The sequence below is a fragment of the Manihot esculenta genome, chromosome 4 (assembly GCF_001659605.2).
Source record: "Manihot esculenta cultivar AM560-2 chromosome 4, M.esculenta_v8, whole genome shotgun sequence".
NCBI lineage: Eukaryota > Viridiplantae > Streptophyta > Magnoliopsida > Malpighiales > Euphorbiaceae > Manihot > Manihot esculenta.
The window spans coordinates 33,962,384-33,979,645 of record NC_035164.2 but is presented as its reverse complement, the minus strand read 5'-3'; the positions used below and the strand labels follow the sequence as shown (position 1 = coordinate 33,979,645).

The 17,262-nt window shown below is 32.4% G+C and overlaps 3 protein-coding genes across 3 annotated transcripts; 2 read left to right on the top strand and 1 right to left on the bottom strand.

Annotated features, from left to right (window-relative positions):
• The first annotated feature begins 2,837 nt into the window (after positions 1-2,837).
• On the top strand, positions 2,838-5,632 carry LOC110613292 (protein IQ-DOMAIN 6). The gene is made up of 5 exons (XM_021754343.2): positions 2,838-3,100; positions 3,184-3,435; positions 4,016-4,240; positions 4,342-4,449; positions 4,560-5,632. Exons 1-5 carry the CDS (start codon positions 3,035-3,037, stop codon positions 5,214-5,216), a joined length of 1,308 nt encoding a protein of 435 aa, XP_021610035.1. The 5' UTR covers positions 2,838-3,034; the 3' UTR covers positions 5,217-5,632.
• Positions 5,633-9,180: 3,548 nt separating this feature from the next.
• On the top strand, positions 9,181-11,249 carry LOC110614065 (transcription factor MYB26). Its single transcript, XM_021755528.2, has 3 exons — positions 9,181-9,611; positions 9,907-10,036; positions 10,166-11,249. The coding sequence occupies exons 1-3, from the start codon at positions 9,479-9,481 to the stop codon at positions 11,007-11,009; spliced, it is 1,107 nt and encodes a 368-aa protein (XP_021611220.1). The 5' UTR covers positions 9,181-9,478; the 3' UTR covers positions 11,010-11,249.
• Positions 11,250-13,833: 2,584 nt separating this feature from the next.
• LOC110613020 lies at positions 13,834-16,689 on the bottom strand. The gene is made up of 3 exons (XM_021753923.2): positions 16,293-16,689; positions 14,691-14,781; positions 13,834-14,163 (listed from the first exon to the last, which is right to left on the bottom strand). Exons 1-3 carry the CDS (start codon positions 16,558-16,560, stop codon positions 14,091-14,093), a joined length of 432 nt encoding a protein of 143 aa, XP_021609615.1. The 5' UTR covers positions 16,561-16,689; the 3' UTR covers positions 13,834-14,090.
• Between the last annotated feature and the right edge of the window lie 573 nt (positions 16,690-17,262).

Genomic DNA, 17,262 nt, shown 5'->3' with positions numbered 1-17,262 from the left:
TTGTTCTGTGAGTGATAATCCCAATTGGGAAGGTGTGTAAGAGAGAGAATTTTCCTAAAAGAGAGACTTTAATAAAAGATTCAGTGAAATATCAAAGTTTAAATCTTTAATAAATAAGCTGGTGAAAATTGGTCAAGGAAATATTCATTGATATTTGTGTAGATTAGAGTGATTTGATGATTGTATGAGCTATAACTTCCTCAGTCAGCTCTTCTTCTTCACCTGTAATTTTTTTATTCTGGTGTAGATTCAATTGATTTGTAGTAATAAATATGGATAAACTTGATTTCTTTATAAGATTGGTGGCATAAAATTTCAACAAAACCTGAAGTTTGAATAAATAGTGTGAACAAATTAACTTAAGCGTGCAGTTGAGTTATTGCATAGGTTTGCGATTTGACTGATGTGGGTGTGTTTACTATATGTTCGACTTTATGTTTCGACTAAACAGAAGTCGTAATAATTTTGAATTTCTTCTGCTGCAACTTCGCCTTTAAATTAGTAACGGCTAGTCGTTTCATGAGGCTCTGCTCAATTCTTTCTTTTGTTTTTGTAGACTTCCACATGTTCATACGATATAATATAATTTTTAGGTATTAATCAATTTTCATTTCAAAAACCTTCTTCGATAGTCTTCTTTCAGTAAATTAATGTTAATCAAATTTTATTTGCGTTCCTTTTCTTTAGCTATATATATTAAATTAATGTTAATCAAATTTTCTCTGTTTAGAACTTAAAATTTTATAGTAATTTAATTTAATTGTTTTTTTATAATTTCCTTTATTTGGAGCGAGAGAATTTGATTTATTTTTATTTTAAAATATTGAAATTTATTTTTAATTTTAAAAAATTTATTTAATTTATTTAATGAATTATTTGAAATGAGACTAAAAAGCGCAAACCATATTTAATATTATGAAATTTCTGATTTTGATAGTATTTTTTATTGCTTTTATCGCCTAGCTCGGAGACAAGATATCCATTATAATTCAAAAAGCTTGGTTTGAATGCTTCTATTCAAACATTATAATTAAGGTTGTTAAAATAATTAGTTCAATAGCTCAACTCTAGAATAGAGAGAGTTTGTTCTCTTTGTCTTTTTCTTTCTCTTTTTCTGCAGTTTTAGACCATGTTTTCTATCGTCGGAGATGGCTTTTTCTTTTGTCTGGGAGTGAGTTTTCCTCCCCACCTTTGAAAGAATTATGAATAAATAAAAGGCTCTTTTAATTTTGTTTTTATGGGTAAATATATGCGTTTCTCTGGAAATTTTTTTTATTTGCTTTTTTTTTTCTTGATTTGAGTGATATTGGATTGTGATTTTTCATGTTTGCTTATAGATTGGAGACCTCGGGGTTTTTTGTTACCATAGATAACCATGCGTGGAAGATGAATTCCTTTTCCTATGGTGTAAATCTTTTGGGTACGTCACCGGTGGCCTCGACGTCCATCCAATCTCTCAAAGACCAAAAGATGTCAAAGAGCTTTGTGTGCCACCCACCATTTCACTTTGGCTCAGATTCACCTTATTTGTTTCTGTGCTCTATTTCATTGCCAATACTCAATGACTTTTGGTTTTTTCTGGCACTGCTCCTTGCTTTATCTCCTCTACTTCTTAGAGTTGCTTTTTGAGGGAGAAGAATTTGCAGATCTATTGTAGTTTTTTTTTTCTTTGAGCTCTGTTGTCAAAATCGTCTCCATGTAGATCAAGAAGCGACAATGAGATATGTTTCTGGTTATAGGGTTCTGAAGTTAATGTCGGATCCCTACTCCATTTCTTGAGCTGCTGGGTAATATCTTCTTATAATGGATTGGTTGCTAGTTTGGACTTTATTTTAGCTTTAATTATTTTAAACTAGTTAATTGGATATGTCGGATTATCTTGTATTTTTTGAACTCTAACCCTTTTAACATGACTTTACCTCTTATATTTTTTTTTTTACTTTTACATAAAAATTTTTATATTAATAATTGTTAACAAATTTTTAAATTTATTAATATATCAGTTAAAATTACTAACAAATTAAAAACCTGTTAATAAAATTTATTGATAATTCAGCAATTTCTTGTATTGTATGAACCACTCTTATAAATTTAGCTTCGATTGTTCGAATTTTTAAATATAATAAAGTTTGCAATTTCTAATTTTAACTTGATTTTTTTTTCAAAGAATGAAACTAAAATATTACGGATATTAAATAAATATTATCACAAGAGGAAACTGCAAATCACATATGTGTGGTTTACCTTTCCCTTTGTACATTTAACTATACAATTTATTAAAATTTATGCAGAGTGTTAAAACAAACTTAAAAGATTTAACTTTTATTTATTTGCATAAAATAATTTTTAACATATAAAAAATATTTTTTAATAAAATAATTTATTTTTTATTATTTAATTTTAATTTAAAAATAAAACATATATTAACACATTTATACACAAAGATGTTAATAAAATTCACAAAATATATAAAAAAATAATTTTAATTTTTTTTAAAAAAATTATTTTAATTAAAAAAATATTTTTTTAATTAATTTTTCTAAATGTTTAGATGACAAGAAAATATTTTTTAACATTTTCCATAAAATAAGCGACCTTAGATAAAATATATATATATATTGAAGTACTGATCCTCAGATTATGTAAATATATTAATTAAGACGTTACTATTTACGGACAGTTAGATAATTTTAACTTTATAATATAACAAAAGAGCCATTTCAAAAAAAAAAAAAGATAACAAAAGAGGACCCACAAATAATACAAAAGACCTTCCCATGATTAAGAGTTTCTCTCGCGGCAAAAAGTCCATATATCCGTTACAACATTTTTCCTCTTTCTATTCAAAATTTCAAATTTCGAACGGCTCTCTGCCCTAATAACAAGTAACAGCCAATGCCTGAAACCCCAAACCCTCAAATCCAATACTCTCTTTCACTTTCTCGTTAGCTTCTACTGTCCATTTCTTCCAAAAACCACTTCTCGGAAAACTATTTCTGATTTCAAGAATCGAGAACTGATCTATTTTCACTAGATGGGCACATCAAGGAAATGGCTTAAGTCGCTAATCACTCTCAAAAATCTCCCATCGACCAACCTGGTAATCTTCCCTTCAACAAGCGAAAACACGAAATCGTTTATTTTTTGCATTTCCTGTTTTCATTTCTTCTTTTTAATCTACAGGAAGAACAGAGCGACAATTATAAGGGCAAGAAGAAATGGAGGCTATGGAGGAGCTCATCGCAGGGGTTCGGACCATCCTCATCGAAGGGATTGAACAGAATCCATGTAGCATCGTCAGAGTCGTCCCTTGTCCTCGATCATGCGTTCGCTGCTGCCATGGCTACTGTTGCCAGAGCTCCGCCTAAAGATTTCCTGCTCGTCAAACAAGAATGGGCCGCGATACGGATCCAAACCGCTTTTCGAGGCTTATTGGTAAAATCGGATCCTATGATTTTGTTATTTCTGATTTTCTTTAGCTTTCATGTCCATAAATTGGTTTTTAGTCGTAGTTTGCGAGTTTGAGCTTTTTGGGTTACCGTAATTTTAGGTGTTCTAAGTGTAAATTTGTGCTCCAAATTACTTCCAAAATTAGCATTTTACCACTTCTCAATTCTGTGACAGCCAATTTGAGGTCAGTCAGTGCAGTTTATCTTATTTGTTACTTGTAATTTCCAGTTAAATATGTTCACATGAGTTTTGTTGGTTGAATGTGAATTATGAAATCTGTTTTCCAAATGTGTTATTTCATTTCCTCTATTCTCAATGCGAAGAATCACTTGTAAATTTTCAAATAATCACAATTTGCTTGGGAACCATAGTTTGTAATCCTCGTGGATTAGAACGCTTAGTTGTCAAATTAATACACCCTCGAAATCAACATAACCTCAGAAGAATCACTTCTGAATTTTCACTTTGAACTATACTAGTTCAAATTGATGTTTTCTTTGTAATTTGATTGGCTTTTATGTGCAACTCTAGAGTTTCTTTCTTGCTGCTAATTTTGGAACTGCAGGCAAGGCGGGCATTGAGGGCCTTGAAAGCAGTGGTGAGGATCCAAGCTATATTTCGTGGTCGGCAGGTCCGAAAGCAGGCTGCCGTGACCCTGAGGTGCATGCAAGCTCTTGTCAGGGTTCAGGCTCGAGTGAGGGCACAGGGTTCAAGAATGTCTTCAGAAAGCCAAGGCTTGGACAAATTATTGGGTGAACACCAGATGGCTGATCCCACCAAGCAGGCTGAGGTAATTGCAGCTGATATTCCATTTCTCATTATCAGAATGTATTAGATAAGATAATGAGAAGGTGGTGTTGAAGTGAATAATATCGTCTTAAACACTTGCAGCAAGGATGGTGTGATAGTGTGGGTACTGCCGATGAAGTTAGAGCAAGGTTACAAATGAGGCAAGAAGGAGCCATCAAGAGGGAGAGAGCAACTGCTTACTCTCAACAGGTAATTGAAGTTACAGGGCTCCGCAAACTCAATAAAATCGAATCATAAAGAAGGATAAAATAGTTTAGTTGTTTTTGAGTTTTAGAGTGCACTTTTTTTTCTGTTTTCAGCCATCAAGATCATGTGCAAGCCCGGCTAGAAGAAGAAACAACTCAGCATCATCTATCAAGGATCAAAGGATGGATAACAGCAGCCCAGGATGGAGCTGGCTAGAACGGTGGATGGCCGCCAAGCCATGGGAAAACCGACTGATGGATGAAATTCAAAACGACTCATCAGAGACTTCATTTTCCAGGAAAAGTGAAGATAACATTGCCAGTATATATTCATATTCTTCAATAAATGACTCTGTAAAAGTGAGAAAAAACAATGTATCAACAAGAATTCATGCTAAACCTCCTGTGGTCAATCAGATTACCCGCTCATCTTCTGCACCAAGTTCTGAATCCCTTTACGATGAGAGCTCGGAATGTACTCCATCCTCAACTGTTTCTCCAATTCCATTGTCTAGCAACACATTCATGTTGGACAAAGTGGAGGAGAGGTATAATCGTAATCCAAGTTACATGAATCTCACAGAGTCGACTAAGGCCAAGCAAAAAGTTGACAGGCATTTTTCTGCTCATAATATGCGAAGGCATACAGTGGAGAATCAGTTTCACATGTTATCAATGCCACTTTCCGATGGAGATGCCAAGAGTAGTGCTGGTTCCAATCCTTCATTTAATTTTTGCAGAGATGATGAGCTGAGAATTCAAGGACACTAAGTCCTGCTTACTTTCTTGATGAGTTCAACTGCTTGTTGCCCTTAGCAAAGTTGGCAGAACAAGTGATTGATTTGGAATGATTGTGATTGTACAGTAGAAAGCTGAAATTTGGATATGCTGTCTTGTGTCTACCAACTTCTTCTCAGGGAACCAAATTGTTCTGATGCATTTTTAAAGCTTGCAGATTCATAGTAGTCTACGAATATTGATTTGGAAAATGTTTCACTGTTTTCATGTTTGTAATTGCTGTGATTAAATCAAGGTTGAAGAGCATTCTGTATTATTGCTGATATGGAGTTCCCTCTTCCATGAATATTATTCTATCTGTTAGGATTCTTCCATTGTTATAGGAATTACAGAAAGAGAACACTGAGATGAAATCATGATTTTTGTTAAATTCAAGATAATTCTCTCTCATCTGCAATATTGATAATGGAGTCTAGAGTTGTTGGGTTGAACTTCTATTTTCTTTCCTATGGGCCTTAGATTTCTAGATGGGCTTCCTTGCATAGGCCTTTTATTATTGAATTATTATGTTTTTGAAGAAAAAGAGAAAAAAAAAATTCCCTCAAAAAAAAAAAAAAGAATGAAAAGGACGCATACCAAAACAAATCTCCAAAGTGAAAAGAGGAGAAAGAATTTAGACAGCCATAGACATGGTTTGAGATTGTAGTAGTTGTTATGATTTCTAAATAAGTATGGAAAGAAAACAGAAATCAGCCATAGCTATTGTCCTACCATGCCTCAACTTATCAAGCAAAACTCTCTGCTCATATTAATTCTTCCATGTGCATACAATAAATCAAGATTCTCTTTTTTTTTTTTTTTTCTTTTTTCCCTTCCATCACAAGCATCCCCCCACACCCCACTTTTTCTTTCACAAGCAAGAATCAAATTAAAATTACTTATATATATATTTTCAAGGTTGTTCTATGAAAAGGAATATAAATAATAATATGGAAAATCTTGAAAATTATAGTAATTTTAATATTAATTGCACTAAATCCATATATTAATTAATCTTGAACAAGCCCTACATAAAAGATAGCAACTTTATTAAACAGGAATGAGTAACAGCTTAATTTTCCTAATTGGTTTATAATTAATGATTAGGGTTATGGAATCCTCGATTATGCAAATGATAATTAATATAGTGATGAGATTCTGTGCTCTTAATTAATTTGAATCAATCCTTACCCCTTTAATCAATTTCTTTGTCTATTCCTTATTGTGAAACATGTTTATAATTAATTGTTAGCTCTGCTGTATCTTTCAACCCTAATTAATTATTAGTTTTTTAATCATTTTTTTTACTTTTTATTCTTTACACCTCACCTTTTTCATCAAACTAAATTTTATAATATTTAATTATCCACTTTGGTGTAATTGTAAAATTTTCTTTTTTCTTTTCTTTTTTTAAAAAAAGCTAATTAAAAAGGGTGTGATTAAATTAGAAAATAGAAGAAAATGGGAAGAAGCTACAGAGATTCATGCTACTTTACTCTTTTATATATCCATGTAGCTGCATCAAGTTGATGGATGAAAAGAGAAGTTAGCCCATAATAGGTTTGAACTTCATTTAGACACTGAGTCCCTCAAGTAAAGAAAAATAAATTTTTGGAATATTAATCTATTTGGGTATTTCCAAAATTTGACATTATTTGGAGAAGTCTAAAATTAAAGATTTTACATTTAAATATACATTTATTGTTGTAGAATTATTCTTGTTTTGTCAAATTCTTCAAATATAATTTTTGTAATATTACTCAATTTGGTTCATAAGTACACCCAACTAAAGAAATGGCTAGAAATTCAAGATGGAGGGTTTCATATTTGATTGGAAAAATAGGCATAAATTGTCAACTAACCAAGCTATCCTTCGTTGAAAAAGGATACACACCTGATTTCAATTAGCAATAATACCTATTTCGTACTCATTCAATTAGAACTAATATTGTTCATATTGAGTTGATTTATTAAAAGATAAAAATCTTATTAAGATTCTTTTAATCGAAATACTATTATAGACAATTTGTTGGGATCAAATTTAATATTAATACCTTTAATTTTTTTTATTTTACGAGATAACCGCTCCATCCTTCTCTTCTCGTATTTGTATGAAAAATATATATATGTGCGATGAAAATATTTACTAGCGTGTATATTAAAAAGAGCATGAGAGCATGAGTTTAGTCGACTCTAAAACCATATCAAAAATATAATATTCTTGTCAAAAGGGATATATTTTAGATATATTTTGTACGACTATAGATATATATATTTTGCAGAATGAAAATGAGGATCATATTTTTTATCTTCCCAACATACCATTTTAAAAACATACCATTTTATTGCCCTACAATTTTACTCTTCAAAGATAATATCAAGATTAATTAATCTTATTTATCACCGTCCGTTGATTTTCTCTGAATCGTTTCGTATAAACAAATGTTTCGATATGAGTCTCGAAATTTAAAAAAATTAATATTATTTTCATACATGAAAATTAAAACTTTAAATTCTATTTATAGACTAAAAGTGTCTAGCCACTCGTACAAAAACCATAGAAACTCTTCAACAAAACCAGAGTATTATACAAAAGCATTATAAAAAAGGCAAGTGGTTGGAGGTTTCTTTAATTGGAAAGTGCATAAGAGAGCAATGAATTAATTATAATGATGCATAGAGAAATTAATTATGTGAACTCAGTACGTAAAGCCTATTTAGTGGCACTCAATTCCAACCTCTGAGTTTCTTCAAGAAGAGAAAATAAATTTTTATTTAAATGGTTATTTTCAGTATCCAAGTTTTCATATAAAGATATATTCTAATTATAATTAATTTGGTGGAAAGGCAAGAGATTTCCTCTTCTTAAATATTAATTAGTTGAATTAATTAAAATTTTTAGATTAGGGTTTGTTAAATAATCTAAATGTCTCATCATACTAGCTTTTATAAAATTCAACTTCTTAATTTATATTGAAGATTATTATTGTTGTTACGTTGATAAAAAATTCATGTGTTATAATAATTAAATATCAAAATTCGGTTTCAATTAGAATAAAATGAAAATTTTTTTTATGACATTGATCATATAAATTTAGAAGAAATAAACTATAATTTATTTTAAAAGAGTGGTAAAGCTAAATTTTTCTTAAATTTTTTAATAAAATATTTTGAATCTAAAAAAAATTATTTTGAAAGAATGTTACTCTATTATGCATAAAATGAAATTAATTTTATTAAATATGTAAATAATAATAATAAAATAATTATTTTGCAAGAGCTTTTTGACTTTCAAAAAATAATAATAATTATTATTACAAGAGAATCTTCAAAAATTGATCAAATTACTTGTCATGATATAAAATATATGATAATAAATGAGTGCCCAAAGTATGAAATTTGTGGCAGAAAGGCATCTTTTCATAATTACTTTTTCTATATATACCAACCTGCTCCAATGTTTTAAATCACAGAAATTATATTTTATTATTCCTCTAATTATTTCCATCAATTCAGAGGAATCCCACCTGTAAAATTAATTTCTTCATTCTCATAACTTTCTCACTTTCTCTAAATTTTCACATCAATTCCTGGCTAGAACTGATATTTTTCCATATAAAAACCCCATATTAATATTTTAAATAAAAATTAACTGAATATATATATCTATATATATATTTTTTAAGTTAAAAAAATTAAATTTTTTTTATTTGAAATAAGAAATGGTTCAATTTTCATGAAAATTAGGGTGGTATGTATATGAATCCAACAACCATGGGTGACGATGGTATGTAAATTGCGACGATAAGTCCAAAGTGGGACAGAGGAAGACAAAAAGGGACCCACGACCTTTGCATGAGTGACACGTGGATAGTGGAAGCTCCATCTCCATACCTGAAAGAGCAAAGGAAGGATCCCATTATAAGCCATACAAGTCTCGCAGTATGATTCTGCAGCTTTTAGCCTTTTGCCCACAAACCCTAATTGGGGCCACAATGTTACAGCTCCTCACAATTAATTCTCTCTCACCACTCTACTACTCTCACTCATATTGACCATTCTCATTTCTCTCTTTCTCTATTATTATTATTATGTAATCTTCAGGACTTCACAGTAATGGGTGTTCCTTAGGTAGGGGAGAGAAAGAATCAAGAACCCTTTTCTTTCATCTCCAGCTCTTTTTCACTTTTATATAAACAATACCCAATACTGACTTTGATCTGCCAGTGGTCTTAGTACTCGTTTCAGAGAGATAGATGGGTCATCACTCCTGCTGCAACAAACAGAAAGTTAAGAGAGGACTGTGGTCACCTGAAGAAGATGAGAAACTCATCAACTACATTTCAACCTATGGTCATGGTTGCTGGAGCTCAATTCCTAAACATGCTGGTATTGTTTAATTAATTAATTGTTTCTCTTTGTCTCTTACTCACAGATGATCATTTCTTGATGGTTATCATCTAATAGATAGGCCTATAGAATTTCTTGATCGATTTTCTTCCTTTAATTACTAGCTTCTATCTCTTCTAGCTTTGTAGGCAAATCATAGGCATTTGTTTATAATATTTGCCTAAATTTTCCATATTTACTTGTACTTGTGGGGTTCAAATTCCATTGTATTTGATTTCTTTCTCCTGCTTCTTCGTGTTCTTTCTTCTTCTTCCCTATTAATTATTTGATACAGGGTTACAGAGATGTGGAAAGAGCTGCAGATTAAGATGGATAAATTATCTTCGACCTGACCTAAAACGTGGAAGCTTCTCTCCCCAAGAAGCAGCTCTCATTGTCGAACTCCATAGTATTTTGGGCAACAGGTAATCTTACTAATTAAAATCATTAATGTTCATGTAGCTAGCACAAACTCACCTATTGATATTAGTTTTTGTAATCAGTTTCATATTCTTGTAATACATATTCTAAGGAAGATGAGCTTTCGTGCACAGATGGGCACAGATAGCTAAGCATCTACCAGGAAGAACAGATAATGAAGTGAAGAACTTCTGGAATTCAAGCATAAAGAAGAAGCTCATCTGTCATGATGTTCCTGGTTTAGCCAGCTTCACTGATGTTCATAACCCTAATGGTGGTTCTGAGGAAGCTTTCTTCTCTCTCACTGGAAACCCTAATCTCATCCTCAGTACTGCTCAACAAGACCAGATTTACCTTCCTTCCCCAGCTTCAATGCTGCAAAATTTTGGTCAAGGAGATTTCAAATTCAACCAACCCAATAATTACAATCTTGATTTAGCTCATTTCACATCCTCAATAGTCCCACCACCACTAAATAATAGTACAACTTCCTTTGATCCAATGTGGGCATTGCCCTATTTAACTCACCACCTTGACCCAAATCATCAAGAAGATCAAATTTTGAGCAATGGAGCAGGTACACATTATATTGGAGATCATAAATTTATTCAAGATCAAAATATACCAATAATGCCTCATTATGAGAATCAAGGTATGGTGCCTATGATGCCGAAGCTATGTGAGATCATTGAAGGGAGTGTTTGCTGCAATATTCAATCATCATCATCATCATCAGCTGGCTCACAAGAAGTACTAATTGACCCAGTTGCTAGACTTCCATGTTTTCCTTCAGGGTCTTATAATCCACAAGAACCTCTTGTGCCCACAAATCAGATGGAATACATTGATGCAATCATGTCATCACTGCCATCATCTTCATCATCCTCATCACTATCAGCATTTTCAAGTGGTCAATTTGGTGCAAACCCTAATAATAATATCAATAATCTTCCTTCATGCTGCAGCTGGGATGCCTAGACTTTGCTAACTAGACATGGGTTTTAGGTGTTGTGTATGGATTCATTTTGATACAGTGCATTTATATCCTGAAATATGCATAAGAAGATGAGTGCAACTCTTATTGGAAAACCTAAATGTTACTAGTTCAGGCTCTTCAGAGAGTAATGCTTGCTCAGGTTTCTTAAATGTATGTGTAGACTCTTTTGACATGTTCCTCGCCTAAAAATATATATTTCCATGTCATATATCACTTAATTCTCAAGTGAAGTAACCATGACAGATTCATTTACTATATATTATATAATAAACCTCCAATTACAAAGGTAATTATTATGAAAATTAAGCATGATAATTAACAGTATTCTTTTTTTTTTTTTTTGCAAAATTATGTACTTAGTTGTTTTTTTGTTGCTTAGGAGAAAGGTTAACTAATTTCCCTAGATGCTGATGTTGATGTGTCGTGTCATGTCATGTCTGCTTTAGTTAAGTGTGTTAATTAAGGCTATAGGTAGTGAGGGATCCCATCTTTTTTGGTTTGTTTTATTTTACTGTTTTAAATTTTGTTAGTAATGAAGATGATAATTAACAGAGTCAACAACTTTAAATTACAAGCAAAGCAAATGAAAGAAGTTCAGAAACTGCAAAAACAAGAAAGTTGCAGCTAATCAAGTTGATTACAACATTAGATCCCATTTTTAGACAATCTACCATTTAACTTCAGCTGAAAGATAGATGTTCTCTGAAGTCATGGACATGATTTGTCGTTTTTTACTACGAACTTGTCACCTTTTTGTACGGCTGTATATATATTTTATCCTCGAAGAACTTGTCATCTCAAGGATCAGAATTGGAATGAAGATGCTGTTATAATCATCTGCTCCTGGATCTCCTAGATTTCATAGAGTAATCTCATGTTATAAATTCGTGACATTAAATGGTTCAAGGTTTCTATGAATAATGATGACGTTGAAGACGCTCATGCACATGCCACACAGCCAATCGAGTTGTGGAGTAAATTAAGTTATTTCAGTTGTCTTTAAAATGATGAGATAATGTCGAGGAGCTTGGTGTCTGACTTTGATTAGGGCATGTATGTCCTTATGCGTACATGTAAAGGAAATGCAATTGGTTTTCTTCTTCACACAAATCGTAATGTTCACATCATTTAATAGTAGCAAGGACCATAGTGCTGGGGTGCAGTGTACTTTACACAAAAATACTTCCTACACAGCTGGAGAGAAAGCCAAAGAATGAGAGAGAGAGAGAGAGAGAGAGAGAGAGGGGGGCAGACAGACAAAAACTGAGTTGTTCATCCAGTGAAATCTAGCTATTTTAGAAGGAAAAGACTCCATTAGAGAGAGAGGAAAAAAAAAAAAAAAACCAGCCTGTGTTATGGGAGGCAAAGAATAGTCATGTCCAAAGATGCCCATCTATATATATGTATATTATAATCGCTGGCATGTGTTTTACTAAATAAAATATAGCACAGGATTCAATGCAAGATTCGTCAACCTTTATTCTTTTACAAAAGATAGCTTGTATGCAAAGTTTTCAGCGATTATTGTCAAAAAAAATTCAAACTCTGCTTTCAATGATTAACACTACCAATCTGTGATCACAGTTCCTTTCAGAAATAGGAGACTTGCTGCAAGATTATTCTCTGTTTATTATTAATCTAAATCACTGTAACTTTTCCTATCCATAATTCTCAAGGGGAAGCAAAACAGTTAGACAGGTAACATCAACTTTTTATTCCCGAGTCACCTCACCTCATTCTATGCTGGCCACTTCAGCCTTCAGTGCCCATAATTGCTCAGCCATGCCTTATTTAATCTAATTTTTATGGACCAGCCCAGCCTCACATGTTTGATTCTGCACACATTAGTCTGGCCTACATAGGGTGGCCCATCCAGCCAATGCTCCCAATTTACAGCTAGGGCCTTAAGAGTGTTTATAAACTGGTCCAACAGAAATAATTGAAAATCAAAGTACAAATAGAAAATTGAAACGAACTTTGAAAAGGATAAAAAAAGGAAAACTTAATCACAATTAAATTATATTAATCATTTCGCAGATCACGAATTATGAACACCGTACTCACCAAGAGTACCACTCTGCACATCAAACGTGAGCCCGAAAGAAAAAGTGGGTAACACTATGATGTAGGACTATTTAGACTCCGTCAGGAGTTGTAACCAATATCGTTTGGTTAAGACGAAATAAGAGAAAAGAAGGACTATTTAGACTCCGTCAGGAGTTTTAACCAATATCGTTTGGCTAAGACGAAATAGGAGAAAAGATAAACTGAAAGACTAAAAGTCTTATTGAAATTCTTCAAAGATTGAAAAGTGAAAAAGTGTGTTCCTAATAGCCAAGGGAGGCTATTTATAATAGAAATAAAATAATCCTAATCCTAATAGGAGTCTAAAATTCTAATAGCCAAGGGAGGCTAAATAGAAATAAAACTCTAATATGCAAAATAATTCTAATCCTAATAGGAGTCTAAAATCCTAATAGCCAAGGGAGGCTATTTACAATAGAAATAAAACTCTAATATGCAAAATTATAAAAATACCCAAAATATCCAAAATAATAATTAAAATATAAAAGTTAGCCCCGGTCCAAGTCTGCCATAAAATCCAAGACTAGTTGTTCCGTGTCACACTATCATTTAGAATTTTTTCCACAGCAATTGCAAATTCATTGACCCAACAAAGCATTGAGCCGACATTAACCATTAGAGGCCATACTTACCTTTTACAAACACCTTATCATAAACAACCTTCTCCATAACTTACGATAAAACCTTTTTCCTTAGTACTCTAATTAAAAAAACAAAAACACAGACCATATTAAGATACATTTATCTTCATAAAATTGTCCAGTTTCATCAGAATTCATACAAACATTTTATATAGAAGAGGAAATCATAAAGTAAGCAAATGAAAGATGTAAACGGCGTTGTAATCCTACAAGGTATTAGGGGTAGGCTGAGCCACCACATGGAGAAAATGTCTTTTCTAATTTCCTTAGTCATACCATGAACAAAGGCAGCTTCCGCGTGCAGAAACTTTTACTGCAGCAATGGCATTACAAATGCTAAGCAGTAATCCTTGACCGACCTTTTGCTATTCTTCGAGCAATGACTCTCCTACCACCCTTGGTTGCCTTGCTGCTCATATAGCAAATTGCATTAATCACAAACTTATTCATTTGCAGCAAAAATTAATCAACATATATATATATAAATAAATGAAACCCTGTTAAGGCAGGTGTCTTTGTATGCAAGTGAAACGACAGGAAAGAAAACAAAACAAAGATCAATTCAGAAAAGGGGCAGTAACAGAGCTTTAGCAGGAAGGCTATAAAGCAAAGCCCTGACTATAGCTTGAACATTAAACCATAAGCATTATAGTTAGACATTTTACTTGAGAAAATACAGCCCCTAATATTTTATTGCATCAGGGAATTTAACCTTGTTCTGCAAGATGCACAACAAGAATCATCCCCGTAAAAATTCAACATTGTCAAGCAAAATTTACACTGCATCAGACAGCTTGATTTTTGTATTTTAAGTTGTAGTTGTCTCCTGTATAAGGGAGTTCACAACAATTAAAATATGAATATGTTCTCAGAACTTTCAACTAGTTTATCGGAAAAATCAAGGGTCCAATTGTACAGAGGAAGAGAGTGAAATACCGTGCAAAGAAACCATGATTTCTCTTACGCCTGATGAGGCTAGGCTGAAATGTCCTTTTAGGGAATAAGAGCATCGGCTCACTTGAATCACCTGAATAACAGGATAAGACAAGTCATAAATTAATCAAAAAGGAAAAGCAAAAAGGTCAATGTATCAGTCACTGGCTAGGCCAGCCCAACACAAAATGCTTACTTATAAGCAATACTTAGCAATTAGTTATCATAGGAAAAGTTCTGCAAGCCAAAATGCTTTCCACCCAACACTATTTATTTTTATTCTTTCCCGGGAAACTGAGTAGAAAGTAATTTATTCTAATAATTTTAAAAGATTGCGACTGGTTTCAATTGCAACCACTTGAGTTGAAGAACTCCATGAGACAGAGAAAGGGCATACAATTGTTATAAGAGATCAATACAAAAGTAGAGCTGCATTAATTCTGCCCGTAGAATCAACTAGGAAATGTTTAGTTGACAATATCAAACAACAGACAACCTTTTTCCAATACTCAATGTCAAATATGAAATATCACAACATTACTCAACTTTACATCTAATCCAGCAAGTATTCAGAGTCCTCAAAGGTAAGCTAATCAGATTCCATCAAGACAGCATGTTTATCACAGGCATCATATCATCTTGTCCTAAGATTATGGCATGTCCTAGGAACATGGAATTTGACAATAATGTTATTCCTTGCATACCATGTTTCCATGTAAGGCAAGCATGTCTAATTACAAAATAAAGCATCAAAGGACCCATGGTACAAATGCACTGATTAAATGAAAGGGCAATCTAGAAATGGAATATATTGTCGAAATGCATGACAGAATACCATCAACTATTAGTAAAACAAGCATAACCTGATTACTAACTAACGTAAGATGAAAACCAAAAAAATTGAATGAAAAACAGTGTCTCTAACCAAGCACAATATGTGACCCAAGATTAAAAAAGAGGAGGCATAGTAAAACACCCATGCCCAAAGATGATTATAGTTGCCTGATTATAATTATATTCTAATTGTACACCTCTGTAACATAATAAATGACAATGACAAGAAAGCTAAAGATATGTGAATAGTAAGGATTCAAACAATTGATCTTCTGTCTATTCACCTTCTTTCTTTTGTTTCTTTTTCAATAAGCATTCAAACACTAGGAAATACATTAAAAAGAATATCCGGCTTATTTTTGGTATTAGCAAATAAATGTAACAAAAAGAAAATGCAATTGCCCAGGTAAAAGATTCCATAGTACAACTTTCCCTCTAATGACATGCGCTGCAATAGTTCCGGCAAAAAAAAAAAAAGACATGCACTGCAACGGTGAAAATGGAGATGACAGGAGTTGTCAACGTATAATTCCTCTTAGAAACAGGTATCTCCAGCTACTTTTAACAATTGACAGTGATAAAATGATAAGCTCAGCCTGATACCAAGTATATTAGGTGCCAGTCATGTACAATTCAAAAATAAAAAACAAAACCGATTTGCGTTTTCTCCTAAAATTAACTAGAGCTCCAACACCCACCCTTCCAGCACAGAATAATAATAATAATAATAATAATAACAAATCGATCGAGAGAGAAAGAGAGAGAGAATACCGTCCGGCAAGAAGAAGCGAAGAGAAGGGAGACCACAGGGATGAAAAAACTCTTCCTTGGAAAGTCTAGTAACGGAATGGGCATCATTTTGGGGCAAATGGATAGAGGTTTGCAATTTAGAGAGCGTAGGGAAGAGTTGAGGAGTGATTTCAAAACTGTGAGATACAAATTGAGCATTGACGTTAGCATTTTGGTGGAGAATCGGATTCGACAAGAACATGCGGTTCATCAGTGAAGCTCCAGTTCGAATTAGGGTTTTGGATGCCATTGTTCCTGATAAAATTATCAGTTTTCCTCGATTACAAACCCTAGCGAAGTGTGTTAGCTTGAAGGGAAATGGCGGAGACAATTAGAAATCAGATTGGGCTTCATGACGCCTTCATTGTCCTCCGAAAACCCAAATTTATCAGTTTATTGGGCCTAGTGATTCACTCATAAACTTCACTATTACTACGCTGAGATTACTTTAAATTTATCAGTTAAATACTATTTAGAATTAAATGTACTATTTTAATTATGAAAATTTAAATAATTAATTAATTTCTTTTTTATAAATAAAAACTAAAAATTAAAAAAATAAAATCTGAAAACTCTCCGATCTATTCATATAAATTTATTATTAGTTTAAATCTGTGAGTGGAATAAATTCTTTTATAATATCAATTTCTTTCACAATATTTAAAATGTTATATATATATATATATATATATATATATTAATTTTAAATTGGTTCCATGTAATAATATATATTTTATAAAATTAATTGTGTAAATTTTATATCATAATTTTTCCTTTGGTGTTTTAAAATTATCTTTATTAATTTAATCACTATGGAAAAACAAGTCGGTAATTAGTCCTTTCCATTGTCAAAGCCTTTCGCGACGGTTTCCATTATCCCTCATAGCTAATTTTTTCGATTGCATGTCCACTCCGTTTGCTAAATTCAACGAGGGAATGAAATTAGCAATCC